General features: G+C 37.0%; 1 protein-coding gene across 1 annotated transcript in view; it reads left to right on the top strand.

Annotated features, from left to right (window-relative positions):
* Positions 1-1,673: 1,673 nt before the first annotated feature.
* The window catches only part of CTNND2 (catenin delta 2), a gene marked incomplete at its 5' end in the record, with an annotated part of 448,616 nt that continues 432,569 nt past the window's right edge, over positions 1,674-17,720 (top strand). Inside the window, one exon of the mRNA XM_083360640.1 lies at positions 1,674-1,802. Within this exon, the coding sequence (XP_083216766.1) occupies positions 1,674-1,802 (129 nt within the window). The remainder of the gene's footprint in view (positions 1,803-17,720) is intronic.

Raw genomic sequence — 17,720 nt, 5'->3', positions numbered from 1 at the left:
TGTCCTGTTCCAATAGATAATCTGATGCTCTCTACTATAGAAGCTCTGTTTGCAGGCAGAATAATGAGGTCCATTCCTAAACAGAAAAGGAAGCCAGCATGTCTTTAATTGGAAATATATTAAGTATTGATTTGGGACTTTTACATTTTTAAATACATTTTATTACTATTTGTGGATCTATAATTTCTTTCTTTAAATTAAAGGTGTATTATTTTGAAAGTTCTTAATACTACAGTATATAAGCGTTGTAAAAATAGATATTTTTTTAATTTCTATTTCTATTGATTTCACAATCATTATTTAAATTCAAAATAAAATGCAATTTTCGTTAGCAAATTTCAATAGATAAGAAACCTGAGGATGATTTGTAAAACTTTCTTTTTTAAAAAATGCTTGTTTGACTGTTAAAAATATCCTCTTAATTTTATACCTGAAGGAGAAAATAAATTGCCAAAGAGATATACAATTCTTCATGAATATTAAATTTTATTATTTCTTTTCCCCTAAAATTAACAATAACGACATAGCATATAACATGAAAATAGAAAGTCCTGAATTTTGTAAAATGTGAGAAAAAATAAGCATGTTGACAGGGCCTTCTCTTCTTTTTCCCCTCTCTCTTGCTCTCCCCAGTGATGTCATCACCTCACCATTATGCTTTGTATGGTCCTTGACACCTGAAAATATAATAGTGTTGTTCAAGTCTCAAAACAGATTCTCTGCCCTTTAAATATTCTAGATCCTAGTGATTTAAGTGCAGAAAATTGCACAGAATCATTATACTCTCTGTGATCTTAGCTACTTTTTTACATAAATGTCTCCAAATACTGCAGTTAGTCCCATTTCTCTTATGAAGCAGTTAAAATATAATACATGATATTGTGGATGAAGGAAGTTGTGGATAATTAATCCCCTTAGCATATAAAGGGATTATGTTACTTCATATTAGCCTGTTAGATCATTTAATAAAACCATCCCTTAGTTATTCAGGGTAATCTACCATTTTAATCAGAAAGGTACATCTTTTAAATCTAGTAAATTCAGAGATTTAAATATATCATTATTACTGGCACAAATTGGTAATCATTGGATCGAAGGCATTTAAGTTCAATTCCTTTACAATCAATAAAATCTAGAAGATCTTGGCATGCTTGCTGTCTCACAGTTGAATCATAAGAAGAAATGTGGTGGTTGAGGAAAAAAAACTAAGCTGAATCCAGAATTCTGTTTTCATTGTGATGAAACAGATGTCTGTGGGAAATTCTACAAGATACCTTGGTTGTTGCCTCAGCCTAGCTATTTCATAAAGCTGTAGAGTTGTAATACTACAGTTCTCACATACACTGCCCTGAGTTTCTGGAGGTAGGCCAAAATCCAGTTGAAAGTAAATAAAAAATAAATATTATAGGTATCTTGATCTAGTGTATGGCCATACACAAGTTGGGCACAACTAATTTTTTTAAGTCCCATTTGGTGAGACCACTGATTGATACTTAAGACATTTGAGGAGAAAATTGTAGCAGATTGTGTCTCCTCATAATACTTTATTGCAGAAATGAAAATGGAGACTTGTTAGTAAATATTTTCTAACCACCATAGAAAAGAAAAACATATTTTAAATTCCTGATAAAAACACTGTATGTAATTATCTGTTGTTCCTTATTGTAGGAGCTATGCCTGTTCCAGATCAGCCATCGTCATCTGACAAGACAAGTTCCCTTAGCCCTGTGTTGAATACATCCAATGGAGATGGATCTGAAACAGAAACCACGTCTGCCATTCTGGCATCAGTCAAAGAACAAGTAAGCAACTGCAAGAAATTGCAAATTCCAAATCCTAAAGTGTGAGTCAAGTGCATTTTATGTTGTACACATGAGCTCCCTCTGATAACTTCCTTGAGGGATTTTCAGGTATAAATATATATAGTAAATATATTAACTTTCTTAGTGTGCTATGTTTGATTTGTGATGAGGTAGCTGTTTTTATTTTTTCAAAGAAATTTAAAATTACTACGTAACTAAAATGGCTGCTATTGTCTTTCTTTCACAGTAGTAAGAACTGGAATGCATGTGTCAGATATCTCCTATGTGACAAACAAGAGAGTATTATTTTTTTGATAGATCTGCTCTGAGAATAAAAAAATCAGTTTGTTTTTCTTTGGAATCACAGTATCTGAATTTTGGTTTTCTATTATCTTCAACATGTTTAGAATATATTAAAAGAAAATAGTAGGTTTCTTTGGTTTGCATAAATAGAACATGACATTTTAATGGACAATTTAGATATCAATGGTAAAACCAAACTAAAAACCTTAAAAATGAAAAAAAATAGAAAAAGTAGAAATAATATTAAACAGCACCAGAACAATTACAAATAAACTCAGTGGGTCTGCAGCTATTTCTGCTTTCTTCCTGCATTATTTATTATATTTCCATATTTTATTTCTACACACGAATATTGGATTGGGAGTGCAGGGAGAATAGAGTCTTCTACCTAAAGTGATTAAAAAGGTTTTACTTGTTCCCATATGGAGAAAAGTTTTTTTTTTTATTGAAAAGTTTTAAAATACAATTTTCCTTTGAAAAACCCCCCTTCCCCCTCCCTCCTCCCCTCCCAACCTCCCCCCTATCTCCCCCCCTCCCCCTCTCCCTCCTCCCTCCCCTGCCTCCCCCCCCTCTACTTCCCCTCCTCCCCCCTCCCCCCCCCGACTTCCCAGAGCAAAATACAAGGTATATATCTAAAAAGCAATCATAAACAATCATATACTAACAATTATAAACTCTAAAATCCATCACTCTCTAGCTTATATAGAGTAAACCAATCCTTAACAATACTAAATATGTATAAAGAACTAAAATAAAAGAAAACTAGCATCATTCCCATCTATGTTCTTCCACAATTCACTATTACCTAGACATATTCTCACTTACACATCACAAGCACCTATCCCTATTAACCTCTCTAGCCAAAATAGGCTATAATAGATAGTTCTTACACAAATTAACCCGCATTAACCCACAAAGCTTTCTTCCTCTTCCTCTGTAGTAAATTGTCCATTAATTCCAAATTAAAAATTCTGTTACCATACATATCATCCCAAAACTCTTAAAAACACAACTACCACTTGACTATAAGTATATTGTGGAAGTTCCATAGATTTCTACTGGTCTTATTTTTTTATCTTTTTTGAGCGTTTTAAGGCAGCACGCGTCACCCTCTGTTCTCTAGGATCATCCAAAAGAGTTGCAGCTTGATCTCCTCCTGTACCCTTCTCGTCTATCTGTCCATCTTCATCCTCTTGATGTTCTCCTTCTCCAGATCCCTCTGCAGCTTCCAGAAGTGTTGATGGGGTTGCTTTTAAAACATTGTTGTAAAAATCATGCGCTTGCTTCACAGTACCCAAACAGTACCTTTTGCCATCATACATGAAGCTCAACCCAGCTGGGATCTCCCATCTGAACCTTATATCTCTTTGCTTGAGCTCTTGCACAAGAAATATAAAGTCCTTCCTTCTCTTTAAAATCTTTGGAGGAATTTCTTTTAGAACCAAAACTTCTTGACCAGCAATCACAACTTTAGTATCATAGGCAGCTTGTATAACTTCATCTCTAATTTCCCTTTTTACAAAATAAACCACCACATCTCTAGGCAACTTTCTCTGCTTAGCAATCCACGAGTTCACACGAAACACTTTGTCCATGCCTTGTTTTATTTCAGATGCTGGATGGTTCAATACCCCCTCAAAAGCCTCAGAAACCAGCTGCTTTAAATCTTCTTTAATATTCTCTTTTAGGCCTCTAATTCTAACAGCAAACTGCATCTGGTAAAATTGAGCCAGACTCTGTTCGCTATCCATTTTGTCTTTTAAATCTTCAATTTCCAATACTTTTGCTTCTAATATAGCATTCTTTTGAGTCAAGTCTTCCACTTGGTCATCCAGCACCTCCACACATTTAGCTACTTTATGCACTGAGGACAAAATGTCTACCTTCATCTCTCTAAGTTTCTGCTCCATCCTTTCTTCCATTCTCTGCTCCAATTTCTCCTCCATCTGTACAAATTTAACACCCATTGACTCCAAAATTAACTGGGAATGTTTTTCAAGATCCTTTGATGTCAATACATCAGGAGAATGCAACGCCTGCAGTAATGATTGTTGTTGCACCGGAGAATTTCCAGCACTCCGAAAAGTTCTAGGGGGAGGTTTAGCCGCCATCTTTTACTTACAATTGTGACGCACTTTCACTTTAAGTTTTAAGCAAAGTCCATCAAGCTTGAGAGTAAAATAAAATAATCCTCTTCATCTCTTCATCTTTCCCTCTTGTACTGCTCTGCCTGCTCTTTTCCTTTCATAGTCTCTCCTTCAAGCAGGGATGGTCGCAGACGCCTGGCTCTGCTCCATAAAGTCCGGAGCAGAGACGCTAGCCAGCTGGGAGCAGCCCAGGCTACGGGGGAGTTCAATCCTTCAGCCGCCCAAGCTCCAAGCTCAGGCGGCCCCGGAGAACTCGACCCCTACCTGGGGGCTCACCCCCTCCTCTTCTCCCGAGGAGGGGGCTTCAAATTCGCCCGAACAGCTGATCGGCGCTGTTTCGGGCGAAAAATCACACAGCTGAGCCGCGGGCAGCCCGGGAAGGCTGTCTCCGGCGCCGCGGAGCCACCGGAAGTCCCATATGGAGAAAAGTTTTGTACAGGCACAGAGGATACATGCGCATGCTTTTTAGTCAATAATAAAATTCTTTAACATATAGCATTTTATAAAAATGCAGGTTTCTGTTTCTCTGATTAATGTCTCAATCCACGTAAAGATGGCAAAAACAAGGCAAGAGCAAAAGCAACCATACACTGCCCAGAAGGAATAAGAGCCTTGGTGGAGCAGTGGGCTAATGCCTCCTTAAGTAACACCAGTTGCCTGCAATTAGTGCAGGTTCGCATCCCACCAGGCTCAAGGTTGACTCAGCCTTCCATCCTTCCGAGGTAGGTAAAATGAGGACCCAGATTGGTGGGGGCAATAAGCTGACTTTGTAATAATGCTGCTGGGGGGGGGGCCGAAAGCCCTAATAAGTAGGCATATAGATAGAATGAAGGCTATTGCTAAGCACATTGATTTGTGCTTCTTAGATTGTAAGCCGACTGAGTCTTCGGAGAAGGGCGGGATATAAATGGGGAAAAAAATTTAAACACATATTAAATATAATTTCATGTCTGTGTATAAATTAATTGATTAAATTTGATATTACACATAATTATGATATGTATTAATTATACATTCTATATTATAATTAATTAATTTTAAATTATAATGTATTAATACTAAACATTTGTTTCATTAGTTGAATTAACCAAACATGTTAACGTTTTCTTTTTTAATTTATCTTCACTGAAGAACATTTTTAGAATTAAAACAATACAAATTTAAAGAAGATAAGAAATGTTGTAAGTAAATAAGAAATAAAACAAAGATATAGAAAAATGACCTCCAACCTTCTTATAAGTTATAAATGCTTTTATATGTTGTCTTCTCTTTATATAGTTATATTGTGGCTTCCTTCTTTGAATATTCCATCATTCTAATTGTCAGACCTGTAAATCACAAGTTTTCCCATTTTCAGCAAAAAGTCTTTAAAGGGTTTTCAGTCATTGACAAATATAGTTGTTGGCCTTTCTCTAATCAAGCAAATCAATTTTGCCATCTCTGCAAATTCTGTCATTTTCACCAATCAGTCCTCCTTCATGTATTTCACAGTCTTTCCATTATTATATTTTTTGCATATAATAGTCTTGCTTTAGTTGCCATGTACAAAAATCCATAAATCTTTTCTAGTTGTCTATCCATTAGTCCTCAAAAAAACATTCTGATTTCAATTGAATATTAATTCTTAAAATTCTTTGTACCATTGTGTGTATTTGAACCCCCTTTTTTAGGTTTTTTTACAAGTTCATGGGCCTTTTCTGAAGTATAAATCATTTCACCCATTTGATAAAATTATCCCCAAAATCCATATCCTCCAAAATGTTAAGCAGAAAGTCCACTTCAAATAATCAAAGGCCTTTTCTACATCTAGGAAGATCGGCGCAGTTTGTTTTTCATTATGTTGTTCTAATTACAGGTAGTTCTTGACTTATGATAGATCACATAGTGTTTGTTTAACATCTGCCACAAAATCATATTATAAAATCAGATTGTTCATGTGGATGCCTCAATTTAAGACCTTCATGAAATATGACAGAAATTCTGGACTCCATTACAGGACCCAGATTGTTGGGGGCAATTAAGCTGACTTTGTAATAATGCCGCTTGGGTGGGGGTGTGAAAGCCCTAATAAGCAGGCATATACATAGAATGAAGGCTACTGCTAAGCTTGTAAGCCGCCCTGAGTCTTCGGAGAAGGGTGGGATATAAATGTAATAAAAATAAATAAAATAAAATAAATACTGTAAGTCAAGGACTACCTGTTTTCCAAAATGTGCAGTACATTTCTGATATTACCTCTCAATTCTCTTTTGGGTAAAAACCCACATTGATTTTCATAAAAAAGATTTGTGTAAGATCTTTTCATCCTTTTAGCTAAAGACATCATAAATAAACTATAATCGGTAATCAGTAATAATATTGGTTGGTCATTTTGGGGTGAAGTCAAATCTTGGCTTTTTTAGGTATAAATGCTATGTTAGCATCTTTCCTGCTATGTTATCTTTCCACTCAGTAAAATAGATTTTATCATTTTTTGCCAAGGTAATAATTCATCCCTAAACTAAGAGATTGGTAAGCCATGTGGTCTAGGAGATTTCCACATTAAAACCTTTATTATAGCTTCACAAACTTCCCTTACTGTTCTAAGTCTAGTCATTATTTGTTTCAGTTTTCCATAATCTTCAGTAGATTTTGTTTCTTTAAATATTTATTAACTTGGGGAAAATTTTCTTCTTTATATAGTTGAGGATACTATCGATGAAATATTTTTGCATGCTCACATTGTCTGTTATCACAGTGTTTCCATCTTGTAATTTTAATATATTTTTCTCTTTTTATTTTCATAATTTATGTGCAACCATTTCCCCAAATATTTTGCAGATTTCCCACTGAAATCTAGTCATAAGAAATGGTTTCTGTAGCAATTTCTTACTTAATTTGAAGAAATTAGTCAAAAGGAATAAACAAAATGGGCATTGTTTTTTTCTATATAGAACTATGATCCATAATTCTGTGATTCACCATTCATCTGTTTGTTTTCTTGGTTATCCATGGCATTTTCAAGAGACTTCTCCAACACCAAATTTCAGAAGCATCAAAACTGTTTCTATTCTGTTTTATGAAAATTTGACTTTTGCTTTCTTGTGTGTCACTGGGAAAATCACTGCTTGTGTGATTTTGATCTGTGCAATAGAGGGGCATCTCAATATTTAAATATATTTTCTAAGGCCTTCGTTACTGTCTACCGTGCGCTATTCTCCAGTCCATTGCTGGTTCCTTTGCTATTAATAGTTGATTGTAAAAGCAGAAAATTATTAATCATTTCACTATATTAATTGTCAATTCTAAGCCCAGTTGCTGTATCTGTTGTGATGGTGATTAGTCTTTCTTCTATTGAATTTTAATCCCATTTCTTTTCACTACATTTCTTGACTTTCATTATTACACCTTGCACATCATTTGCATTTTTAGCTTTGGCACTAGCATTACTACAATCGTAGTGCAGGTTATTGATGTTTCTTTGTAGTTTTAAAACTGTACTAATGTTCTTCCAATACAGCTTCCCATAATATATATTCAATATATATTAATTATTTAGATCAGACATGTCAAACTCATGATGTCACCCAACGTATCGGGACGGTTTTGCCATTGCCGGCAATGGCGTGGCTTCCGCATAACATGTCCCACCCATGGGCCGGCAGTTTGACACCCCCGATTTAGATTAACTATGTAAAAAGGGAATATATAGTGTTGTCTTACTCCTCTGTTGCTTTATTGTGTTGTATCTTCTTATTTTCCTTGGCTTTGGCTTCTCTTCTTTTCTTAGCAGTTTCTACCATTTGTTCTTATATGTGGTTTACTTTCTTCTGTTTCTTGGTTTTTGGCAGTCTCTTTTCACATTCATCCTTAACAACCTCTTTGATTTCATTCCACAGTTTCTCTGATTTGCTATTATTAAGGTATAGGCTTCAGGGTGGTTCCTAATATTATTCTTTAAAAATGGTAGGTATGATCAGGATCATATTTGAGAAACTGAGTGGATTTTTTTTCTGCTTTAGCTTAATGTGGAACTTGCATATGAGCAGTTGATGGTCTTTCCTGCAGTCACCCCGTGATCACATTTTGCTGATATAATTAAGGTCTTCCACCTCATTGTATCTATAATATAGTGAATTTTATGTTTGTATATTCCATTGATGATGTCTATGTACATAGGCATTATCTTGATTGTTGCAAGAAAGGCCACAAGGAAATCCTTGGATTACTAATAATTGATAGATTATTCCCCTTCATTTTTGTTCCTAGGTCAAACAGTTCAACTACATTTTCCCCCTTAATATCTCCAACTTTAACATTCAAGTCTCCAATCACGTGCAGCATATCTTGCTTCCATATTCTGTTGATTTCATATTGAATTCGACCATAAACGTGACCGGTTTTTTCTGCACCAGTTTAATATGTTGTTTAATCAACATATTAAAAGTATCAACTGCAAAGTCCAGTTGATATTATTCTATCATTGATTAATTACACTGTACCCAAATATTTCCTTCTGTCTTTTCTGACTATGGTAGCAGTGCCATTCCATCTTGGTTTTTCATGTTCTGAGTAATAAGCAGTACAATCTTCTGATTCAAAAGGCCTGATTCCTGTGCACCTTAATTTGCTGATGACTAAGATTTTAAAATGTTGTTAATTTCACCAATTGAACTGTTCATATATGCATACTTATATTTTCTATTCCCACGGAACCTCTGTCTTTGCAGTTTGGGATTTTCTTTTTCCTGCATGGTGACATTAGCAACTAGATGTACCAAAGGCTTTAATCAAGCCATGTCACATAAACACCATTAATGCGCCAAAAGTTCTTCAGTTCTTCTTCATTAGAAAGTTGAAAGCCATCTAACACGAGGGGCATCATTCAGCATTATATCACGAATCAGATTATAATGTGTATGTATGTAATTTTCTTGATAAAATACAGGGGTGGTTTGTCGTTGCCTTCTTTCATCCAGTATAAAATGATACCTTTCCCATTGTCACTAAAATAATTATCCACCTCCAGCAATTTCCTGGATCACTGCTGCCTATTAATGATTCCTGCTTACTTAAAAGGGGAGCTGGGATGACAGTCATACTTTGAGTGACCCAACTGTGATTATATAGTTTGGTGTACATTCCCAGCTTTTCACCTTATCCTTCCCAGGAACCCATTCACCACCACTAAGAGGCAGTACAAGTAGTGCTTGATTTACAGCCAGAATTTCTGTTGGTAAGCAAGGTAATCATACCTGATTTTACTGCCTTTTTTCTGTGATCGTTAAGTGACTCTGGTTTTCCCCATTGACTTTGCTTATCGGAAGCTGGCTGGGAAGATTGCAAATCGCAATCGCATGACTTGGAGCACTGCAACCATCATTAATATATGCTAGTTGCTAAGCTTCCAAATTTTGATCACTGTGGGGATTCTGTAGCAGTCATAAATGTCTGGATTGTGTTCTTCTTATACCTGGAATTGTTAATTGACTAGAAAGGCAATATACAAATAAACAAACAAATAAATAAGCTGCTAGGTTAAAAAGATAAAACTTGTTTGTACAATATAATGTACTTAACTCTTGAGTAATTAACAATGACCCTTTTATCTATAATCTTTTATAGCAGGCCAGTATGTAGTGTTTTGCCTTTTGGTACTGTCCATAGGGTTGAGGGCAATAGAAGAAGGGGACGACAGAGAATGAGGTAGTTGGATGGAGTCACTGAAGCAGTAGGCGTGAGCTTAAATGGACTCCAGAAGATGGTAGAGGACAGGAAGGCCTGGAGGAACATTGTCCATAGGGTCGCGATGGGTCGGACACGACTTCGCAACTAACAACAACAAATGTAGTGTTTATTTTTTAAAATAGTATAAATATTAAGCAATTAAGTACATGCTTAGAGGTAATAGGCCATTCTTAGCAGATGGAGAAATTATGATCTATGCAAGAAAGTCTGTTTTCAACTATTTATTCATTCCAGCACTAGAAGCATGTGTTTTATTTTATTAATAATAGGACAAACAGCATGCATGAGAGCTGACATGCAGAAATATTTGGTATGGGGGCAGGTGTCCTCTTTTGCTCTTTTATAAACATTTGTACTGCATATAAGTTTTCTAAATAAATCAGTGTAATGAACAGTAAAGTCCCTCTTTCCAGGAATAAAATGATAAAAAGTATTTTCTGTGTAAATGATGCTGCCTCTTTCTCAGGCCAGTATTTGTGTTGCCATCATTTGTAGCTGTGTTTACTTTATTGTGATGATTATGAAGACAAAAATGAGTTCTTATTCAACTGAGAAAAGCAGGTAGATGAATATATTCCTATATACTTCCTATATACTTAGAAATAAAGCCTCAAATGCTGATTGGCTCTACACATTGCTAAAATGTAATTTGCAATAAGAGATCTGCAGTTAATATTTTGTCCGGTGAAATGCAGGACTTTGTAGGTATACTTGGAAATAAATACTGAGCTCATTAGAATTTACTCCTATGTACCTGTGGATGTTTTTTTTTATTATTTCTGCTACGAGAACACTGCCTTTATCAGTTACAAAAGCTTTTTGAAAGCGAACATAGCTACAATCTGTTGTAGATTGTGTGGCTTCAGTGATCACCTTTTATGATTTTACAGTCATATTCATAAGTGAATGGTTAAAAGGATGCTTTATAAGTAACATTTTACACTGGATTTCAGATCTTATGTCATTGTAGTTACACATGTGAACACTGAACAGAATTTTGAAGGCCAACTTTTTTCCCATTTGTACTTTTTGTGATTTAATTACTTTGGATAGTGATTGGGTCTGTAAATTTATTATTCTGTCTCCACTCTGCTATCATTATAGGAATCTCTTTCTAATAACATCAAAGCAATGTGAATGGATTGCTCAGAGATTTATAGCAATTACTATTACAAATTTATAGCACCTGCTATTGGTACAAATGCAATACATTTCTTTAGTTAACTGCATAAAGTGTTCTATGTATTGTTGTTGTTGTTGTTAGTTGAGAAGTCATGTCCAACCCATCGCAACCCCATGGGCAACGTTCCTCCAGGTCTTCCTGTCCTCTACCATCTTCTGGAGTCCATTTAGGCTCATGCCTACTGCTTCAGTGACTACATCCAACCGCCTCATTCTCTGTCGTCCCCTTCTTCTCTTGCCCTCAACCTTTCCCAGCATTAGGCTCTTCTCCAGTGAGTCTTTCCTTCTCATTAGGTGGCCAAAATATTTGAGTTTCAACTTCAGGATATGGCCTTCTAAAGAGCAGTCAGGGTTGATCTCCTCTAGGACTGACCAGTTTGATCGGATTACAGTCCAGTGGACTCAGAGGAGTCTTCTCCAGCACCATAGTTCAAAGGCTTCAATTCTTTGGCGCTCAGCCTTTCTTATAGTCCAAATTTCACAGCCATACATTACAACTGGGAAGACCATAGCCTTGACTATACGCACTTTTGTTGACAGGGTGATGTCTCTGCTTTTTAGTGTGCTGTCTAGATTTGCCATGGCTTTCTTCCCCAAGAGCAAGCGTCTTTTAATTTCTTGGCTGCAGTCCCCATCTGCAGTGATCTTGGAGCCCAGGAAAATAAAATCTGTCACTACCTCCATTTCTTCCCCATCTATTTGCTAGGAATTGAGAGAACCGGATGCCATGATCTTGGTTTTCTTAATGTTTAGTTTCAACCCAACTTTTGCATTCTCCTTCTTCACTCGCAACAAGGGGCTCTTTAGCTCTTCTTCACTTTCTGCCATTAGAGTGGTATCATCTGCATATCTTAGGTTGTTGATATTTCTCCCGGCAACCTTAATTCCAACTTTTGATTCATCTAGCCCCGCCTTTCTCATGATGTGCTCTGTATATAATTTAAACATGCAGGGTGACAGTATACAGCCTTGCCGGACTCCATTCTTAATTTTGAACCAATCAGTGGTTCCATGTCCAGTTCTCACTGTTGCTTCTTGACCTGCATATAGGTTTCTCAAGAGACAAATAAGATACTCCCATCTCTTTAAGAACTTACCACAGTTTGTTCTGATCCACACAATCAAAGGCTTTAGCATAGTCAATGAAGCAGAAGTAGATGTTTTTCTGGAACTCCCTAGCTTTCTCCATGATCCAGCGAATGTTGGCAATTTGATCTCTAGTTCCTCTGCCTCTTCGAAATGCTGCCTGTACTTCTGGTAGTTCTCAATCCACATACTGCTGGAGTCTAGCTTGTAGGATTTTAAGCATAACTTTACTAGCATGTGAAATGAGTGCAATGGTGCGATAGTTTGAATATTCTTTGGCACTGCCTTTCTTTGGAATTGGAATGTAAACTGATCGTTTTCAATCCTGTGGCCATTGTTGAATTTTCTAAATTTCCTGGCAAATTGAGTGTAGCACTTTTACTGCATCGTCTTTTAAGATTTTGAATAGCTCAGCTGGAATACTGTCACCTCCACTAGCTTTGTTGTTGCTCAGCTTTCCTAAGGCCCATTTCACTTCACATTCTAGGATGTCTGGCTCAAGGTCAGTGACCACCTCATCGTGGTTATCAGGGACATTAAGCTCATTCTTGTATAGTTCTTCTGTGTAATTTTGCCACCTCTTCTTAATCTCTTCTGCCTCTGTTAGGTCCCTGCCATTTTGGTCCTTTATCATGCCCATTTTTGCATTAAACGTTCCCTTCATTTCTCCAATTTTCTTGAAAAGATCTCTGGTCCTCCCTATTCTATTGTTTTCTTCTATTTCTTTGCACTGTTCATTTAAGAAGGCATTCTTCTCTCTTCTAGCTATTCTATGGAATTCTGCATTCAATTGGATGTATCTTTCTTTTTCTCCCTTGTTTTTCGCTTCCCTCCTTTCCTCAGCTATTTCCAAAGCTTCCTCAGCCATTTTGCTTTCTTGCATTTCTTTTTCTTTGGGATGGTTTTGGTTGCTACCTATTGTACAATGTTGTGAACCTCTGTCCATAGTTCTTCAGGCACTCTGTCTATCAGATCTAATTCCTTAAATCTATTTGTCACCTCTACTATATATTTGTCAGGGATATGATTTAGTTCATAACTGAGTGGTCTCGTGCTTTTCCCTACTTTCTTCAGTTTAAGCCTAAATTTTGCAACGAGAAGCTCATGGTCTGAGCCACAGTCAGCTCCTGGTCTTGATTTTACTGACTGTATAGAGCTTCTCCATCTTTGGCTACAGAGCACATAGTCAACCTGATTTCTGTGTTGACCGTCTGGTGATGTCCATGTGTAGAGCCGTCTCTTGGGTTGTTGGAAAAGAGAGTTTGCTATTACCACCGTATTCTCTTGACAAAATTCTATCAGCCTGTGCCCTGCTTCATTTTGTACTCCAAGGCCAAATTTGCCTGTTATTCCGGTTATCTTTTGGCTTCCTACTTTAGCATTCCAATCCCCCATGATGATAAAGAAATCATTTTTTGGTGTTAGTTCTATAAGGTGCTGTAGGGCTTCATAGAACGGGTCAATTTCATCTTCTTCAGCACCGGTGGTTGGGGCATAGTCTTGGACTAGTGTTATATTGAATGGTTTGCCTTGGATTCGCACTGAGATCATTCTGTCATTTTGAGGATTGTATCCCAGTATTGCTTTTTTAGGGATGCGGTGGCTCAGTGGGTTAGGACGCTGAGCTTGTCGATCAGAAGGTCGGCAGTTTGGCGGGTCGAATCCCGAGTGCCGCATAACAGAGTGAGCGCCTGTTACTCGTCCCAGCTTCTGCCCACCTAGCAGTTCGAAAGCACGTAAAAATGCAAGTAGAAAAATAGGGACCACTACGGTGGGAAGGTAACAGCGTTCCGTGCGCCTTTGGCGTCTAGTCATGCCGGCCACATGACCACGGAGACGTCCTCGGACAAGCGTTGGCTCTTCGGCTTTGAAACGGAGATGAGCACCGGCCCCTAGAGTCGGAAACGACTAGCACGCATGTGCGGGGGAACCTTTACCTTTACCTTATTGCTTTTCCTACTCTTTTATTATGAAGGCTACTCCATTTCTTCTGAGGGATTCTTGTCCGCAGTAGTATACCTGATGGTCATCTGAATTAAATTCACCCATTCCTGTCCATTTTAGTTTGCTGATTCCTAAGATGTCGATGTTCAGTCTTGTCATCTCTTGTTTGACCACATCCAGCTTGCCTTGATTCATGGATCTTACATTCCAGGTTCCTATGGAGAAAAACTCTTTACAGCATCGGACTTTCCTTTCACCACCAGATACATCCACAGCTAAGCGTCCTTTCGACTTTGGCCCAGTCGCTTCATTCTTTCTGGCGCTACTAGTACTAGCCCTCTGCTCTTCCCCAGTAGCATATTGGACGCCTTCCGACCTGAGGGGCTCATCTTCCAGCGTCATATCTTTTTTCCTTTTGGTACTGTCCATGGAGTTTTCATGGCAAAGATACTGGAGTGGGTTGCCATTTCCTTCTCCAGTGGATCACGTTTTGTCAGAACTCTCTGCTATGACCTTTCCATCTTGGGTGGCCCTGCACAGCATAGCTCGTAGCTTCATTGAATTACGCAAGCCCCTTCGCCACGACAAGGCAGTAATCCATGAAGGGGTTTTATGTGTTACCGACTTTTGAATGTCAGACACTTAATGTTTTTTAAAGTTCAGTGAGGAAAACATGTAGAACAGATAGTCTGTAAAGTTAACCTGCCCAGAAAGGTCAGCTCATTTGCAAGCTGTAAAATCAGTGAAGTTCTCGTATTTCAGAATATTTGCAGCAATTACCTTGATTTTAAATATATACCAGTAGAAGAGAATATTTGTAGCTCAAGTTGAATTGCAGAGTCCTTGGTACTGTCTGAGCTTGGTTGTCTGCTTGCAGAAGATTCATTACGCAATTAGGTAACGTCATGAGTGCTAGAAGGGAGTGAAATTTGCTTTCTTTTTATATACTAATGTCTTGCCTTGTCAGTGTTGGTTTAGAGCAGGGGTCAGCAACCTGAAACAGTGAAAGAGCCACTCGGAACCGGTTCCCTCACAAAAGGAAAAACTGGGAGCCGCAAAAAAATGAGTGCACATGCGCGCATGCGCAGAACAGAGTTTGACTGAAGAGTGGAGCCAAGGTGAGATATGCACCTACCCTGCATATTTGAATTGATTGGTTGAACTTTTTTAGTCCCACTTTTTTTTTTTTTTTTGGACTGTACATGGCAGAGGACTGGGAGCCGCAGGAGACGGCTAAAAGAACCGGATACGGCTCTGGAGCCGCGGGTTGCAGACCTGTGGTTTAGAGTGTTATTGATGGCTCCTTGATTACACTGTTGTTTACTGTTAGGCAGTTTGTCTGTGTTGGTATTGATTAAGTTATTGTTTACTTCTTAATTGTTTGTGTAATATTAATTTTGATGTTAATCTCTGCTTATCTGGGTGTTGATTGCTGGCAAGGAGGTGCTTTGGTCTTGATGTTTCCTTTTTGGTTTGTCTCTTTTGAATGGTATATACATGTTGTTTATGTGCCTGTTGACATCTGATTTCTCTGAATGACAGGCTTCCAGCAAATCTTTAGCATTTTTAAACTTGGCTTGTTCTAGGATGCTCACAATTTTGCAACTGAAGCTATGGTTAAGTCTTTCCTTATGTTGTAAAATTAAGGAACATAGCAGCTGATCCAGTCATTACAGTGTATGTTATAGATGCCTCCTGTTTTTTCTTTGGTGGTTGTTATGGTTTTTTATTTACTTAAGATGTTTTGGATAATTTTAGTTGGTTTGTGTGCTATAGTGATTCTATATGGTTGTAGTAATTGGTGGCTTCTGAAATGTTTTTTATATATGGCTATGTTATCCTTTTCATAGCTTGTGTTGGTTGTGTTGTAGTGGGTTTAGTCATCAGGCACTTTTTGATAAAGTTGTGTGGGTATACATTTTATTGGAAGATTTTGTATAGATTATTTGTTTCCTTTTCCTGATGTTCAGAGTTGTCGTCGTGTGTTTATGCTCATTTAAGTAAGTAGTGGAGCACTTGGTTGATGTGAGTGGTTTATGATAGACTTGTGTTTCTAATTTGCCATCATTGTTTTTGCTGATGAGGATATCCAGGAAGGGCAGAGTGTTGTTGTTTTTCTTCCTTTGTAAATTCCTTTGAAGGCATTGATAGTTAGATGTGTTTTCTCTATTTCCTTCTGTTTTATTATGACAAAGGTATCTACCCTATGCACTAGATCCATATTGGAATTGTATATGTGAGAGTGCTATAGATTCTAAGCATTGTATTATGTTCTCTGTTATGAATCCTGAAAGTGATGATCTCATGAATGTTCCTTTGATTTGTTGGTATTGTCATGGTTCCAACAGATGAAACTCTTCAAAAGAACTTCAAGGCATTGTTTACCTTGAAGAATCTTTTATTCAAGAAACGCTGTATCAGCACTACATAGTTGAAACCAAAAACTAAATTCCCCTCCTCTGGATACAAAGTAACAAAGTACAATTCCGTCCTCCAATAAATAGTCATAAATCACATTCCCCAATTAGCTTGAAGTGCGGGCTTTCTCCCCAGCAATCCAGCCCGCCAAAACACTATCAGCTCTGGGCCCAATGTCTTTGGGTTCCCATGGCTAAGATATTATTGTTTTGACTAGCTGGACTCTCATCCCTATTCCCCATCCCAGCATCAACTAATTCTAAAAGCAATAGAGAAAATGGCTACATTTCCATCTGTTGTCAAAGCAAAAACATCCAATGTTAGCAGCGTTGACAGGTATATTTGTCCATAAAACAAAAAGTATGTAGTCAGGCAAAGGTTTTAAATCTGTGCAAAGATAAAGACTGAGACACCAAACAGAATATTTTTTAAAGTCTCATAAAAATTCAACCTATTATTATCTCTGTGTAAGTCAAGATAGTTTTCATATATAATATTCAATGACAAATATAATAGTTTCATTAGCAGCAATGTGTTATGTTTTAATTTTTTTATTACTTTTAACAAGAACAAGAAAAATAAGTTATTCTATTTATACACAAGAATATTATTGTACTATACACCTAGCTATAGTACTCAAAAATAAATACTGTGCTGTCCCATGGTACTTCTGTTTGATTTCTCCTGGCAATAGATACATCAAAGAAACTCTGCAACTACTACTATTTGATTTCTTTCAGGTTTGGTAAACATTATTGATGAAACCAAGAGCACTCTGGCTGATTTATTTACATATAAGCTTTCCTTATAGTGGGGGGGAGGGAGGTGAGGGCCTTTTTTTCAATATTGAATCTGTTTTGGTTTGCTAATTAATACAAAGACGGTGATAAATATATCAAAAACACATCTGGAAGGGACAATACAGTACATGCCCTAGTTTTAAGATTATATTAAAGAATTTGGAATAGTTATATCTGTACAAAATATCTGATTTTATACTTCAGTGTAAAGGATTTATTTTTTAAAAAAAGAATGGAGACTATTATAGGGTAAAACCGATTTGATGCAATATGTATTCATAAAACATTTGGAATTTTTTTCTCTGAAAAAT

The sequence above is a fragment of the Vipera ursinii genome (assembly GCF_947247035.1).
Source record: "Vipera ursinii genome assembly, chromosome: 3".
Classification (NCBI taxonomy): domain Eukaryota; kingdom Metazoa; phylum Chordata; class Lepidosauria; order Squamata; family Viperidae; genus Vipera; species Vipera ursinii.
This window is presented reverse-complemented; position numbering and strand designations above follow the sequence as displayed.